The sequence below is a fragment of the Bubalus bubalis genome, chromosome 5 (assembly GCF_019923935.1).
Source record: "Bubalus bubalis isolate 160015118507 breed Murrah chromosome 5, NDDB_SH_1, whole genome shotgun sequence".
In the NCBI taxonomy this organism is placed as follows: Eukaryota; Metazoa; Chordata; class Mammalia; order Artiodactyla; family Bovidae; genus Bubalus; species Bubalus bubalis.
The window spans coordinates 26034256-26052222 of record NC_059161.1 but is presented as its reverse complement, the minus strand read 5'-3'; the positions used below and the strand labels follow the sequence as shown (position 1 = coordinate 26052222).

The window sequence follows — 17967 nt, the reverse complement described above, 5'->3', positions numbered from 1 at the left end:
CCAGATATCAATATATCTCTAAGATATTGAGCTTTTCCCATCATATTTAATTGCATCTATCAGGTCCATGCACACACGCATGCTCAGTTGTGTCTGACTCTTGGTGACTCTATGGACTGTAACCTGCCAGGTTCCTCTTTCCATGAGATTCTCCAGGCATGAATACTGGAGTGGGTTGCCATTTCCTACACCAAAGGATCTTCCCGACTCAGGAAGTGAATCTGCATCTCTCACGTCTCCTGCATTGACAGGCAGATTTTTTACCACTGAGCCACCTAGGAAGCCCCTATCCGTTTCACAGGCTGGATCAATTCCTCCAGATCCTGCTCCACACCAGGGAGCAATTTAATAGTAGGCTCCAGGCCTTCTTACCTCCCCTATGCAGTAATTTAGTGAATACGACATAAAGATAAAAGAATTATAATCATAATTAAAACTACGTGGGTTCTTTTTAATGGCTCCCCTTTCCTCTCATATAATTGCTTTGCAATTAAATCTTACTCCAGAAACTCCCAATGTCATCAAACTCATGAATCTTCAGGGAGAAAAGTATAAACAAGTAAAATAGGAAGTAGATGGATGGACAGAGAGATAAGATTTTTAGAAATTGATCAATCTAAAGCAATTATCCTTCAATTAAAAAATAAATTAAAAAAAGATTGATCAATCTGGACACTCAGCTGACTTCATTCTTTATCACATACCCATTCAATTTTGGAAATATCAATTAAAGAAGTATTATACTTACTTTCCTTGGATGTGGCAATAGCTTTTGGTTGCACCAATTAATGTCCGGGCTGCCTCAACACTGAGGACTCCATCATTACACTGCTTTTCAAAGCTACTCTAAACATAAAATTTTAAATAAAAATTACAAAGGACAAAATCATTAGTGAAATATACTCTTCTTGACCTTTACATAGCCCTCATTATTATTATTGAACTCAGTATATGAAAATATACTTTTCAAAAACTATAGCAAGAAATAAATTTCATTCAATTTGAATATTTATGGAATATTCAATTTTTGCAAAGTACTCCCTTGGATATTATAAAAGACACAAAGATTTCTGGCTTCAGGAAACTCAAAATCTGTACAACTCAAAGAGTTTACTTCAAATGTTCAACATCACTAATTATTAGAGAAAAGGCAAATCCAAACCACAGTGAAGTATCATCTCGTATTGGACAGAATGACTGTCATCAGAAAAGGCTACAAATAATAAATGTTGGAGAAAGTGTGTGGAGAAAACAGAACCCTTGTACATTGTTGGTATGAAATGTAAATTGGTACATCCACTATGAAAAACAGTATGCAAGTTCCTTAAAAAATAAAAAATAGAGCTACCATATGATCTAGTAATCTTACTTCTGGGTATATAGCCACCAAACCCCAAAACTTTATTTCAAGAAGATACATGCACCCCAACATTCATAGCAGCACTATTTATAATCACCAAGACACAGAAACAACCCATGTGCCCGCTAACACAGTTGGCTTAAGAAGATATAACTATATTATATATATACACATAAATATATCATGGAACATACATATATCATTGAATATATATATAATAGAATATATATATAATGAAATATTACTCAACCATATAAAATAATGAAATATGCCATTTGCAGCAACTTGGGTCATCCTAGAGATTATCATGGAGTAGGCAATGGCAACCCACTCCAGTACTCTTGCCTGGAAAATCCCATGGACAGAGGAGCTTGGTAGGCTGCAGTCCATGGGGTCGCTAGAAGTTGGACGCGACTTCACTTTCACTTTTCACTTTCATGCACTGGAGAAGAAAATGGCAACCCACTCCAGTATTCTTGCCTGGAGAATCCCAGGGATTGGGGAGCCTGGTGGGCTGCCATCTATGGGGTCACACAGAGTCGGACATGACTGAAGCAACTTAGCAGCAGCAGCAGCAGCAGCAGAGATTATCAAACTAAGTGAAGCAAGTCAGACAAATATTATATCACTTATATGTGGAATCTAAAATATAATATAAATGAAATCTACATACAAAATGGAAATGGACTCACAGACATAGAAAACAAGCTTATAGTTACCCAAAAGGAAAGGGAGGAGGACAAATTAGGAATATGATACTCATAGATATAAACTAGAATACATAAAACAGATAAGCAACAAGGATTTACTGTATAGCAAAGGAAATTATATTCAACATCTTGTAATAACCTATAATGAAATATAATCTGAAAAACTGAATCACTATGCTATATGTTTAAAACTAGTACAATATTGTAAATCAAATATATTTCAATTTCTTAAAAAAAAATAACATGGAGTGGATCACTACATGGGATTATTGCTTTGAAAAGTAAATGTGGTAGGGCATTGTAACAATGGTCCCAATGAAACATAGCTGCCCATGTCTCTTTGTAACTAACATTGCTGCTCTTCCCTTCAAAGGCAGGCTTTTCTTTACTCATTGAATCTGGGCTAGCTTTGGGATTTACTTTGACTAATTGAATGGGAGTGAAAATGATGTTATTCAACTTCCAGAGCCTAGGAGATAGAGGCCTTGCAGCTCCTCTTCTAACCCTGTTGGAACCCAGAGATTACCATGTAGTGAAGAAGCCCAGTTCACTCTATTGGAAGATAGGAGGCCATGTGGCGGAGAACCAAAGTGCCCTGAAATACAACACAGTCAACTGCTAAATCGGTGAGTAAGGACATGTTGGACCCTCCAATCCCAATTCAACTAAGATGGTAGCCGACACATGAGTGGTCCCAGGCAAGACCAGCAACAAAATCATCCAGATTGCCAACCCACAGAACTGTGAGAAATACCAAATCATTGTTTTCAGCCACTAAGTTTTGTAGTAGAGCAAAGGCTAACCAAAACAGAAATGAGTACCAATTGTGGAGAGTCTCCACAACAAAAAGCTAAACCATGTGTTGTTAGTTTTGGGACTAGGTGGTGAGCAGAGGCTCGAAGGGCAATGAGGAGACTGGAAGTAGGAAAAGCAGTGAGAAAACTGATGCAGAAGGCTGGAGGGAGGCAGTTGAGCTATGATGAGTCAGCACAACTGGCCATACTGTCACCTAAGGCAACTTGGAAAGCAGATGTGCCTAATAAATTTATGAATCTGGCTAAAGAGATTTCTGGATTTCAAATATTCTAGAAATAAACTTTTGGGGGGAATATAATTGCTTTACAATGTTGTGTTAGTTTCTGCTGTACAACAACATGAATCAGCCATAAGGATAAATATATCCTCTCTCTCTTAAATCTCCCTCTCACCTCCACCTGCTATCTAACCTGTCTAAGTTGTCATGGAGCACCAAGCTGAGCTCCCATACTATACAGCTGATTCCCACTAACTATTTTATACATGGTAGTGTATATATGTCAATCCCATTCTCCCAATTTGTCCCACCCTCCCTTTCCCCTCCTGTGTCCACATGTCTGTTTCTCTACATCTGCATCTCTATTCTTGCTTTGGAAATGACTCATCTGTACCATTTTTCTAGATTCCACATGTATGTGTTAATATACAAGATTTGTTTTTATCTCTAGCTGCATGTGATAATCAGAGAAGGCAATGGTACCCTACTCCAGTACTCTTGCCTGGAAAATCTCATGGATGGGGGATCCTGGTGGGCTGCCGTCTTTGGGGTCGTGCAGAGTCGGACACGACTAAAGCGACTTAGCAGCAGCATGTGATAATGTATGAGAAGAGAGAGGTAAACCAAAGGGTAACAGTTCAATCTGTAAGCAGATATTACAGAAAATATAAAGAGGCCATGATTGGTTTGAAAACCCAAACCCATTTTCCATCTGCAGTCTCTCCAGGTGGTAAAATATCAGGGAATGAAAATCAAATCTAGAGTTTTGCCGGTAAAATATGGCCTCAGCTTCAAGATCAAGTCAAGGTTGTGGCTCAAGACCCCTGGATAAGACCACTTAGAGGTTAAAGGTAGTGCTTAGTACCCTCTCAAGCAGACTAAAGGGTTTCTCAGACCCATGTTGTCTGGTATGTGGTCTGTATGAAAAGGAATTACAGAGTAGAATAGAGTAGAATCAGACTCATTGAAAACACAGAGTTTTTAAGGAAATTGTATCAGGGTGGGCTTAAAAGACACTGTTACAAACATGATTACATGCATGCATACTGAGTCACTTCAGTCGTGTCTAACTCTTTGTGACCCTATGGACAGTGCCTGCCAGGTTCCTCTCTGTCCATGGGATTCTCCAGGCAAGAATACTGGAATGGGTTGCTGCTGCTGCTGCTAAGTCACTTCAGTCATGTCTGACTCTGTGCGACCCCACAGATGGCAGCCCACCAGGCTCCACCGCCCCTGGGATTCTCCAGGCAAGAACACTGGAGTGGGTTGCCATTTCCTTCTCCAATGCATGGAGTGGGTTACCATTCCCTTTTCCAGGGGATCTTCCCAACACAGAGATCAAACCCTCATCTCTTACATCTCCTGCATTGGGAGGTGGGTTCTTTACCACTAGTGCCACATGGGAAGCTCAAACATGGGTTACCTCCTATGATAACAGAATGAGGAGAACTAGGTCATATGCCCAGCTGGATTTCAGGACTGCCAAGGACCAGTGATTAATCAACGCTTCCTGTTCTCTTCCTTCTTGAACAGAAGTGTCTGTTGATTACCACTGAAAGTTGGGATTAGGGATGGTGGTAGAGGTGGAGGCTGAGGAGACAGGTAACTTCTCTTTTTAGTCCACTGTTCTGTGTATCAAGAGGAATCATACTTAAAGAGATACAACCAAGAAGCCTGAGCAATCCTAGACTAAATGAACATCATGAGATACCAGACTTTGAATTTGCTACCATAATGCGATAAAGCTTATCTGAGTTGGGGGTGGGATGTGTCTTAGAAAAAGATGAGTGTGTTTTGCTTTGTACCTCCTCTGAAAGCTAAGTCATGTCCAACTCTTTGTGACCCTGTGGACTGTAGTCTACCAGGTTCCTCTGTTCATGAGATTTCCCAGGCAAGAATACTGAAGTAGGTTACCATCTCCTTCTCCAGGGGATCTTCCTGACCCAGGGATCGAACCCATGTCTCCTGTTTGGCAGGCAGTTTCTTTACCACTGAGCCATCAGGGAAGCCGTAGGAGGGATATAAATATTTGTGGCCAGTGAGCAGAACATGGTGCATTATATATGGTCACAGATTCTTTGCATCTCTTACCATCAAGAGTTTGAGTCTACTATCCCAAGCCTTAAATTAAAGTGGCTTCATTTGCAAAGTCTGGTAGTAGGGTATTGACTCTCAGCTGTATGCCTCTCATTCTTCAAAGGCTAGGCCAGCTTCCTCACATGACAATCTCAGGGTGGTATTCAAAGTGGAAGAAGGGGGAAGTTGTAACTCTCCTCAAGGCTCCAGTACATTCCCAAAGTCATTTGGCTATATATTCCTGGACAAAACAAGTCATAAGAGCAACCCAAGTTCAATGATGGGGAGGGATATAGATACTACCTCTCAATAGGAGATTGGTTCTACAAAGAATTCATGACCATACTTTATATCTCTGGGTAAGAACCTTGCAAATTCTGAGAACATTTTAAATTAACTATAGAAATGTTTTTAAATCAATATAGTGTTAGTGTTTTTGTATTAAGAAGAAATATGTCCTTTTTTCAATAGGAAAAAAAAAGAAGAATTTATAGATTAAAAGAGACCTAAAGTACATATTCTGGGCTTCCCCGATGGCTCAGCAGTAAAGAATCCACCTGCAAGTCAGGAGCCACAGGAGATGTGGGTTTGATCCCAGGGTCAGGAAGATCCCCTGCAGGAGGGTGTGACAACCCACTTTGGTATTCTTGCCTTGAAAATCCCATGGACAGAGAAGCCTGGTGGGCTGCAGTCCATAAGGTTGCAGAGTCATATTCAACTGAAGCGATAGCACGCATGCAAGCAAAGTACATATTCATTAATTGCAATATATGATTTCATTGAAATGCAATTTAAAGATGTAAGCTGGAACTATGCATTGATCACATTTATGAGATAACTGGAAAACTGATCATTGACCAGTATTTGATGTTATTAAGGAATTAATCTTTAGGCACAATATTAGTATTTTACTGTTTTTTAAGACTTTAAAATTTCAAGATACATACTGAAATATTTGCAGATGAAATGATATATTGAATAACATCTGGGATTTGTTTCAAAATAAACTGGGAGATGAGGGAGTGACTGAGGGTGCAGACGGGGCAGGGCTGGTCATGTGTGGATGTTTGTGAAGGCTGAGTGATAGGTACGTGGAGGTTTGGTACACTATTTTATCTACTTTTGTATGCGTTAGAAATTCTTCATAATAGGTTCTAAATTGAAAATAAAAAGGAAGGATTCTGGGCATAATGAGCATTTTATATACTTATAAATTTGAATAAAATGTGTACTATTAGGATAAAACCCTAGTTTTAAATGTACAATTTGATAAGTTGATTCAAACTTGATTTTATCTCATAATCTATGTTTACATTATAACATTCAAATATTAAATCTTAAATATTTTAAGAGAATGTTTGATTCATTAGATTTTAGCTTATTAGATTTACAAGAGTTAAATAAGCACTTGAGAACATTTTATATAAAAGGAGCTAACATACTTAAATCTGTGAAAGCAGTTTCAAATATTTGAAGATGTTTAATTGTGTAAATGGCACAAAATATTATTCAAAGGCTCCATAAAAGTGAACTGCTAAAATTTGCTAGACTTAGAAATAGAATAAGGTTTGTAACTTGAATTTAAAGCCTTAGAAATTTATTTTTATAACTTTCATAAATCAAACTTAAAGTTTAACAACCAACCAAAAGGTGAAAATTTTTCTAGTCCTCTGAAAACCATATGTAAGAATTAAAAACATTGCAAGAATAAAATACATAAATAAAAAGCAGATTATGTAAAGGATACTAACTATTTGGATTATAGCCACATGCAATCGGGCTTCTTCTATTAAAACTTCATCTGTTGGGAACTCCTTCTTCGCCTTATTGTCACTTGAAACATGAGGAGTCTGAACAGAGACAGAGTTAAAAATAAGTAAAAAGGATTAGGAGCTGTCAAATACTCTGCTTGACCAAGATTCCAATAACTCAAATCAGAATTGCTAAAATGAAGGGCTGTGTGTAAGTGAAAAACATTCTCATGTTAGAAATGTTGATTTCAATTGTGGTGAAGTAACTATTCATTTGGGGAGATTTAGAAACCAAATTCTTCCCCAAACTGGTCTATGTTTGACTGCTCTCTGAAGCTGCCTGTGTTTTCTGCTTTTGAATAGTACTTGTATAGGGAGAGATCGCTCACTTTCTCAACCAGCTGGAAAATATCACCCTGGCAGAAGCCATTCATAGTTACTCAATCAGCCTATTTGTAAAAACACCAGTTCTCTTGTATTTGGCAAATAAGGCTAGATCACCAACATCTGTTCAGAGACAGAATTCAGAGTATTTTGGCTGATAGAAAAGAGCTAGTAAATGTATCTCTCTTCAGTATCCTGACCTATAACCAGCAGAATCAAGTTTTGCATAATAAACAAAAGAAATAGAAAGGGAAAGGACTAGTTTTTGCCAGGAATCAACTCACAGGAATGATGTATTCAATCTTTGTTTTTTCTTCTACTAAGGTCCAATTAACATTTGTCAAAAGTTTTTCTGTTTTAAATAAAGTTATTCTGCTCTGTATCATCTCCTGGATGTGCTTAATGGCATTTTGCATGGCCATCTGTCTTGGAATGGAAAGGACACACAAATCTATGACAAAGAAAAGGAAGGACCTTAATAAAATAGTGAAGAATGCACAGGGAATCGAAATGTTGAATGATGTAGTGAAATCTTGGCATCACCTGCAGAGCCAAATCAGAGTGCTTAGAGCAAGGACAACTATTTGCCCAAAATTTTCCAGAAAATTACCCAAATACCCATTTCCTTTTGGCTGTGCAGCTCAACTTTATCTGACTCAACTGCTAAAGAATGTTTTCTTAGTTTCTTTTTGTTTCCTATAGCTAGAAACATGACTCACTATTTCAAGTCATCCAGTCAGTATTTCTCAAAGTATGGAAAATTACCTGTACCTTCTACAGGTAGAAGAATTGCCTGTTGAATTATTCCTGGGCTTTGCCCCATGTCTGGAGAATCTGACTGGCCTGAGAATTTTCATTTTAGCAACTTCTCCAACTGATTCTTATACATAATAAAATTTAAAGACCACTGCAATAGAGATGCCTCCAATTTAACATCTCTGTTTCCTGACCAGCAAATCTTTATGACCAAAATTTGTGGCAGTTTGTATCATCCTGAAGTATCAATTTGAAGTTACAGCTATCAAGCTTGCTTACCAAAAGGAGAAATTTAATTAGTGAGCTCAGCCTACACACTCAGAATTCCATCTCAATAAAACTGTTCTCGATAAAAAAACAAGATTCTACTGTATAGCATAGGGAACTGCATTCAACATCCTATGATAAAGCATAATGGAAAGAATATAAAAAAGAATGTACACATAGGTATAAATGAATCACTTTGCTGTACAGCAGAAACTAACAAAACATCTAAATCAACTATACATCAATTAAATGTTAATCTCTTCATAACTGCATATGAGATCTCAAATAGTTTAAAATGTTATTAAAATGTTTCAGTTTAACTTTATTGCATTCTCTACAGGACACCGTGGTGTTTGATATTTGAAATTTTCAGGAATTCAAAAAGATTTGAAATCACATCCCTCTCAGTTCTCTATGGTCCACAGCAAAGATGCATTTGACTGCATGCTAAAGAGTTAAAATGTATTAGCTTTGGATTTAAAATTCCCATAGCATAGAGCACACAAGGAGAAAGTTTATTCATTTGTGTAATTGCATCCCACCCATTAGGATGAGCAACAGCCACTTTCCAGTTGCTCTGGGAAAACACGGGTATGAGGGGACTGATTGGTTGTACAAGTACATTTGAATGAACTCCTGTGTTTAAGATGATTCTGGAAGAATATGAGGATGAATCTTTCCCTCTCTCTCCTTTCTTTTAAATTTTATTGAAGTATAGTTGATTTACAATGTTGTGTTTAATTTCTGCTGGACAGCAAAGTGATAGTGTTATATATATACACGAGTGAGTGAAAGTTGCTCAGTCGTGTCCAACTCTTTGAGATCCTATGGACTATACAGTCCAGTGAAATTCTCCAGGCCAGAATACTGGGAGTGGGTAGCCTATCCCTTCTCCAGGGGATCTTCCCAACCCAGGGATAGAACCCAGGTCTCCTGCATTGCAGGCGGATTCTTTATCAGCTGAGCCACAAGGGAGGCCTTGCTCTAATATACATACACACACACACACACACACACACACATTCTGCATATTCTTTTCCATTATGATTTATCACAGGATATTGAATATAGTTCCCTGTGCTATAGAGTAGGCCCTTGCTTTTTATCCATCCTATATGTAAAGGTTTGTGTCTGCTAATCCCAAATTCCCAGTCCTTCCCTCCCGGCAACCACAAGTCTGTTCTCCATATCCATAAGCCTGTTTTTGTTTCATAAATGTGTTCATGTGTGTATTATTTTTAATAGATTCCACATATAAGTGATATCATATGGTATTTGTTTTTCTCTTAATGACTTACTTCACTTAGTATGACAAGCTCTAGATTCAGAGGATGGATCTCTTAAAAGCATTAGACCAGGTGGAAGAAGCTAATTTGAAATTCTTCCTGATAAAATTCAGTTTTGTCAATTACATGGTAACATGAGAGTAATTCCAGAAAGGATGAGCATCGATTCTGAGGATAAAGTATGTGCCATACATATTTGTTTCATAATGAAAATTCTGAGGTTCAGTTCAGTCGCTCAGTTGTGTCCGACTCTTTGCAACCCCATGAATCACAGCACGCCAGGCCTCCCTGTCCATCACCAACTCCCGGAGTTCACTCAAACTCATGCCCATCAAGTCGGTGATGCCATCCAGCCATTTCATCCTCTGTCGTCCCCTTCTCCTCCTGCCTTCAATCTTTCCCGGCATCAGGGTCTTTTCAAATGAGTCAGCTCTTTGCATCAGGTGGCCAAAGTATTGGAGTTTCAGCTTTAGCATCGGTCCTTTCAATGAACACCCAGGACTGATCTCCTTTAGGATGGACTGGTTGGATCTCCTTGCAGGCCAAGGGACTCTCAAGGGTCTTCTCCAACACCACAGTTCAAAAGCATCAATTCTTCGGCGCTCAGCCTTCTTCACAGTCCAACACTCACATCCATACATGACCACTGGAAAAACCATAGCCTCGACTAGACAGACCTTTGTTGGCAAAGTAATATCTCTGTTTTTGAATACGCTATCTAGGTTGGTCATAACCCTCCTTCCAAGGAGTAAGCGTCTTTTAATTTCATGGCTGCAGTCACCATCTGCAGTGATTTTGGAGCCCAAAAAATAAAGTCTGACACTTTTTCCACCGTTTCCCCATCTATTTCCCATGAAGTGATGGGACCAGATGCCATGATCTTCGTTTTCTGAATGTTGAGCTTTAAGCCAAGTTTTTCACTCTCCTCTTTCACTTTCATCAAGAGGCTTTTTAGTTTCTCTTCACTTGCCATAAGGGTGGTGTCATCTGCACATCTGAGATTATTGATATTTCTCCCAGCAATCTTGATTCCAGCTTGTGCTTCTTCCAGCCCAGTGTTTCTCATGATGTACTCTGCATAGAAGTTAAATAAGCAGGGTGACAATATACAGCCTTGACCTACTCCTTTTCCTATTTGGAACCAATCTATTCTTCCATGTCCAGTTCTAACTGTTGCTTCCTGACCTGCATATAGGTTTCTCAAGAGGCAGGTCAGGTGGTCTGGTATTCCCATCTCTTTCAGAATTTCCCACAGTTTATTGTGACCCACACAGTCAAAGGCTTTGGCATAGTCAATAAAGCAGAAATAGATGTTTTTTTGGAACTCTCTTGCTTTTTTGATGATCCAGCAGATGTTGGCAATTTGATCTCTGGTTCCTCTGCCTTTTCTAAAACCAGCTTGAACATCTGGAAGTTCACAGTTCACGTAAATACAATAAAAAAAAATTGTATGGGAAAAAAAGGAGAAGAAAACATTTTTTCCATGATAGTAAAACCTCTTGATCTTGTTTCTGAGCATCAGAGTAAGAGCAACCTCAAGCAAACAAGCACGGGAGAAACCCAGATGCCATGTCATAAGCCAAGAGAGCAGAGTGGGACTGGATCCCTGAAAGCCTATGAAAATTGGTGGGAAGGGAGGTGTAAGCAAACCTTAAGGGATCGAGTTAACTTCACTCACACTCCAGCATAGCAAGCTCGTGCTGGCCCGAGCACAACTTTCCACTGCAAACAAGGGAATCCCATGACTGGGGGAGAAGGAGCGCTGCCAAAACTCTGCCCCATTTACTAGTCCTATTCATATACCGGAGCCCTGGACTTTGAGGTCAGCTTTCACAAGAAGCTCTGCCATAGTGTTGATATGGCACAGTTTCAGGAGTGGGCAGAACTATGGCAAGACACAAGCAGAGAAGCTGAATTCACCAAGCTATTTCTCTATTTATAAGAACTCTCCTTCCTCAGTACCCTTCTATCAACCTCTCCCAAGTTCCACACCTTCCAAAAAACCTTCTGATTACTAATTTGATTTATTAAGGAAATTGGTATTTAGAGGTGAATACCCTGAATAATGATCACAATTATTTCAGACATAGAAATCATCCTCATTATAAATTAATAAATTGATTTTCTGCTGCTTCTCTATTCTCCTGGGAGTGCAACAGATGTAAATTTCCAGCCATCTGATTAATTCTAGACACTCTGACAAAATCAGGTCTCTGCACCAGCAAAGCTGAGGATCAGGCCATGGGACACTGAATGATATTAAGGCCTTACTCCTCCAAGACTCTGTGTAATTCCGCCCCACCCTCTCTCTCCTCATGGACTCCACTGCTGCTAAGTCACTTCAGTCGTGTCTGACTCTGTGTGACCCCATAGACGGCAGCCCACCAGGCTCCACTGCCCCTGGGATTCTCCAGGCAAGAACACTGGAGTGGGTTGCCATTTCCTTCTCTGAAAGTGAAAAGTGAAAGGGAAGTCGCTCAGTCGTGTCCGACTCTTTGAGACCCCATGGACTGCAGCCTACCAGGCTCCTCTATCCATGGGATCTCCCAGGCAAGAGTACTGCGGTGGGTTGCCATTAAACCACTGATTATCTTATCCTGATTTCTCTATTGATCATGGGCCTTTTTGTGATTTTATTATATTTATATATTTTATTATTAACAGCTTCACATATTTTCTAGAAACAGGCAACTCTGGCAGAGCCTGCTTACTGCTCCCCTTCATTCTCCTCTTCTTTCTTCCCCAATAGAATCTCCATGCTTTGGCTAAGCACATGACCAGTCAGTTAAGATAGTACTTCCCATCTTCCTTTGCTGTTGTGTGCCCATGAGACTAAGTTCTGGCCAATGGTCTGTGAGTGGTAATGATATGTACAACTTCTAGAGGCAGAAGGAAGCTTCTTTAAATAAGCTCCTTACTCTCCATTGACACCATCACCACCACAATCACTCCTACCCCATTTTCCCTTTCTAGTTGACTGGATTGAAGACAACTGTGACTGTGAGCCCACTTCTACCCTGCAGACAAGAGCAACACTCTGGGAAGCAGAGGAGGAATGAAAGAGAAGGATTTGAAATCTCTGGACAACCTCGTAGAACAGAACCATCCCACTCTTCTTGATTTTCTGATGGGGGGTGGTGGGAAACAACTTCTATCTTGTTTAAGTCACTCTTAATGTGGTTTCTATTAACAGGGAGTGAATGAAAACTGAGTGATTTCATGATTAATTCCTTGAGCTCCAGAAGAAATGTCCCACCTCCAGCAACAATCTTTTCTTTTTCTATACTTTATTCCAAAATTTGAAAACTTTGTTGTTTTTTAAAAATTTTTATAACTTTGGGAAAAAGACAGAGATGCAAAAATGGCAGGTTTAGTGAGTTACAGAAAACATTAAAATCACCACAAAAGTTGATTTGAGTGTTTTTCAGTCTATAAATGGGATTGAGCTAAGCTTCTTAGCTCCTTTTCAAGTTCATTGCTCCATGTTCTTTGGCTCAGGGCTGACCATTCCATCCTAGGCCTTCCCTCCTCACCTCTTTTTTTTTTTAATTTAAATTTATTTATTTAAATTGGAGGCTAATTACTTTACAATATTGTATTGGTTTTGCCATACATCAACATGAATCCTCCAGGGGTGTACACGTGTTCCCCATCCTGAACGCCCTCCCCCCCACAACCTCCCTCCCCATACCATCCCTCTTGGTCATCCCAGTGCACCAGCCCCAAGCATCCTGCATCCTGCATCGAACCTGGACTGGCAATTAGTTTCTTATATATTATACATGTTTCAATGCCATTCTCCCAAATCATCCCACCCTCTCCCTCAACAATCTATTTGTATTATTCTTCCTGGTTAAGTAGACTTTACCTAATGTCCTGGCCAAACGAGTCATCACGTATGAATTTATTCCCAAGGTCATTAAGGATATTACTTGTATGTACAATATAAACTGAAAGACAAAACAGACACACATTAATAAGTTCTCCAAAAGGAATCATTGTTCAGTTAATCACCAACAAAATTCGACCTTAATCCACATTTTTAAATCCTACCTCTGATAAGTAAGAAGAGGCAAAAGGGCTGTTTTGGTGCAGGAAGTTCAGCAACAGCAGGCAGTGGTGACAGGGAAGTGCACCTACCACAAGCAGTTACTACATAAAGCCTTATAAGAAGCTCTGAAGAAGCAGACAGGAACTGCAGTGGGGTTCAGAGAGGCACCGCACAGAAGCGTAACCACATTTGTAGATCTTGGCTCTGCCATTTACTAACCATGGAATTTGAGGCCAGTGAACTTAACTACAGTGAGTCTCAACGTCCTTTACAGAAACATGGAGTTAGTAGCAGTGTGTCTTCAGAGAGTATATCCCAAATGACTAATCTTATTTAATAAGCATCTGAAATGCTTCTTAAAGACACTGACTCCCAGGTTAATTCCCTGCAGATTCTGACTCTGTAGGTCTGGGGTGGCATCAAACAGATTCATAACATCAGACAAATTTGGGAAACACTGGAAAATGATACTCACATGTTAGTTAACATTTCATTGTCTTGGTTTTAGGCCAATTCCCTGCACAAAAGAAAACTGAGGGAACTCAAATATTGGTCATTATTCTTTTCCTCTGGAACATAGAAGGACCCAAACTCCCTGCAAAACCACAGGTATATTTGGACTCCAAATGCATTTCCAGACCATGCCCACAGACATAGAGTGTAAATCCTCAGGAAAGATGGCGAGGATTATGATACTCCATTATTTTTTAAAGCACCATTAAAAAATCAGCTCTTTCTCTTTGGGGAGTTAGGGTGCCTGAGTTCTTTCACTAACATGCTATTTTTCTTTGGTTTTGGTTTCCTCACATACAAGATGAGGGAGGTGATATTTACTCCTTCCAGAAAAGACATCTGAAAACTACCGTACTCCTAGGATCTTCTAGGACAGGAATAAAAGAGCAAAGAAGAGAAAATTCTGTACTTGCAGTAGGATAATATCAAAAAACTCTGTACATTTACCTCCAGATTAAGGTTCCTTGGGAGGTGGGTAGTACTCTTTCTTTATGTAAGAATTTTTTTGGAATGGACTATTTTTAAAGTCTTTATTGAATTTGTTAAAATATTGTCTCTGTTTTATGTTTTGGCTTCTTGGCCCCAGTGGAAGTGGGATCTCAGCTCTCTGAATAAGGATCGAACCCACACCCCCTGCATTGGAAGGTAAAGACTTAACCAGTGGATCACCAGGGAAGTCCTGATGGGTAGTGTTTTTAATTCACATTATTTAGGTGCTTTTTGCCTTCCCAGGAGTAGGTTTGAGATTCATCTCACCAGGAAGTGGCAGGGGTATCCTGGGACTTCTAGAAACTTCTAACAACCTATCCAGCGAGCTCACAGAGTACTGTCACAAATACCAAGGTACGCTAACACTGTCAGCAGATGTTCTGCGCTCTCTGGACCTTCCCTGGCATCTCACTGATGCTGCCACTGCCTGATTCCCACTGGCCTGGAAATCCACTGGGTGGCCCATGGGGAAAAGGTTTTGAGAGAGAGTAGAAAGGAACCAAGTTCTGTCTTGCACTGTGGATAATATAGCCTAGGCCAAAATTTTTAAGAAATTAATTTTTTATTTAGCCCTAAATGACATAAAGAATGAATGAAGAGATGGAGCCAAAGCAAAAACAACATCCAGTTGTGGATGTGACTGGTGATGGAAGTAAAGTCCAATGCTGTAAAGAGCAATACTGCACAAGAACCTGGAATGTTAGGTCCATGAACCAAGGCAAGTTGGAAGTGGTCAAACAGGAGATGGCAAGAGTGAATATCAACATTTGAGGAATCAGCAAACTAAAATGGATTGGGATGGGTGAATTTAACTCAGATGACCATTCTATCCACTACTGTGGGCAAGAATCCCTTAGAAGAAATGGAGTATCCATCACATTCAACCAAAGAGTTCAAAATGCAGTCCTTGGATACAATCTCAAAAACAACAGAATGATCTCTGTTCGTTTCTAGGGCAAACCATTCAGTATCACAGTAAACCAAGTCTATGCCCCAACCAATAATGCTGAAGAGGCTGAAGTTGAACAGTTCTGTGAAGGACCTACAAGACCTTCTAGAACTAACACCCAAAAAAGATGTCCTTTTCATTATAGGGGACTGGAATACAAAGTAGGGAGTCAAGAAATACCTGGAGTAACAGGCAAATTTGGCCTTGGAGTACAGAATGAAGCAGGGTAAAGGCTAATAGAGCTTTGCCAAGAGAACGAACCAGTCATAGCAAACACCCTCTTCCAACAACACAAGAGAAGACTACACATGGACATCACCAGATGGTCAACACTGAAATCAGATTAATTAAATTCTCTGCAGCCAAAGATGGAGAAGCTCTATACAGTCAGCAAAGACAAGACTGGAGCTGACTGTGGCTCAGATCACGAACTCCTTACTGCCAAATTCAGACTTAAATTGAAGAAAATGGGGAAAACCACTAGACCATTCAGGTATGACTTAAATTAAATCCCTTACGATTATACAGTGGACGTGAGAAATAGATTCAAGGGATTAGATCTGATAGACAGAGTGCCTGAAGAACTATGGACAGAGGTTTGTGACATTGTACAGGAGGCAGGGATCTAGACCATCACCAAGAAAAAGAAAGGCAAAATGGTTGTCTGAGGAGGCCTTACAAATAGCTGTGAAGAGAAGTAAAAAGCAGAGGAGAAAGGGAAAGATATATCCATTTGAATGCTGAGTTCCAAAGAATAGCAAGGAGAGATAAGAAAGCCTTCCTCAGTGATCAATGCAAAGAAATAGAGGAAAACAATAGAATGGAAAAGACTAGAGATCTCTTCAAATGATAGAGGGATACCAAGGGAAAGATACTATGCATCTTTTCATGCAAAGATGGGCTCAATAAAGGACAGAAATGGTATGGACCTAACAGAAGCAGAAGATATTAAGAGGAAGTGGCAAGAATACACAGAACTGTACAAAAAAGATCTTCATGACCCAGATGATCAGGATATTGTGATCACTCACCTAGAGCCAAACATCCTGGAGTGTGAAGTTGAGTGGGCTTTAGGAAGCATTACTACGAACAAAGCTAGTGGAGGTGATGGAATTCCAGTTGAGCTATTTCAAATCCTAAAAGATGATGCTGTGAAAATGCTGCTCTCAATATGTCAGCAAATTTGGAAAAACTCAACAGTGGCCACAGGACTGGAAAAGGTCAGTTTCATTTCAATCCCAAAGAAAGGTAATGCCAAAGAATGCTCAAACTACCACACAATTGTGCTCATCTCACACGCTAGTAAAGTAATGCTCAAAATTCTCCAAGCCAGCTTCAACAGTGAACTGTGAACTTCCAGATGTTCAAGCTGGATTTAGAAAAGACAGAGGAACCAGAGATCAAATTGCCAACATCTGCTGGATCATTGAAAAAGCAAGAGAGTTCCAGAAAAACATCTACTTCTGCTTTATTGACTACATCAAAGCCTTTGACTATGTGGATCACAATAAACTGTTGAAAATTCTTCAAGAGATGGGAATACCAGACCACCTGATCTGCCTCTTAAGAAATCTGTATGCAGGTCAGGAAGCAAAAACAGACTGGTTCCAAATAGGAAAAGGAGTACATCAAGGCTGTATATTGTCACACTGTTTATTTAACTTATATGCAGAGTACATCATGAGAAATGCTGGGCTGAATGGATGAAGTACAAGCTGGAATCAAGATTGCCCGGAGAAATATCAACAACCTGCAGATGACACCACACTTATGGCAGAGAGTGAAGAAGAACTAAAGAGACTCTTGATGAAGGTGAAAGAGGAAAGTGAAAAAGTTGGCTTAAAGCTCAACATATCATGGCATCTGGTCCCATTACTTCATGGCAAATAGATGGGGAAACAGTGGAAACGGTGGCTGACTTTATTTTTTGGGGATTCAAAATCACTCCAGATAGTGACTGCAGCCATGACATTAAAAGATGCTTCCTCCTTGGAAGAAAAGTTATGATCAATGTAGACAACACATTAAAAAGCAGAGATGTTACTTTGCTAACAAAGGTCCATCTAGTCAAAGCTATGGTTTTTCCAGTAGTTATGTATGGATGTGAGAGTTGGACTATAAAGAAAACTGAGTGCCAAATAATTGATGCTTTTGAACTGTGGTGTTGGAGAAAACTCTTGAGAGTCCCTTGGACTGCAAGGAGATCCAACCAGTCCATCCTAAAGGAGATCAGTCCTGGGTGTTCATTGGAAGGACTGATGCTGAAGCTGGAACTCCAATACTTTGGATACCTGATGTGAAGAACTGACTCATTTGAAAAGACCCTGATGCTGGGAAAGATT

General features: G+C 39.6%; 1 protein-coding gene across 1 annotated transcript in view; it reads right to left on the bottom strand.

Annotated features, from left to right (window-relative positions):
* The window catches only part of SLC9C2 (solute carrier family 9 member C2 (putative)), a 93752-nt gene that overhangs the window by 39412 nt on the left and 36373 nt on the right, over positions 1-17967 (bottom strand). Inside the window, exons 10-13 of the mRNA XM_025285628.3 lie at positions 13492-13573; positions 7599-7765; positions 6931-7029; positions 749-846 (exon numbers count right to left, since the gene is read on the bottom strand). Of these exons, the coding sequence (XP_025141413.3) occupies positions 749-846; positions 6931-7029; positions 7599-7765; positions 13492-13573 (446 nt within the window). The remainder of the gene's footprint in view (positions 1-748; positions 847-6930; positions 7030-7598; positions 7766-13491; positions 13574-17967) is intronic.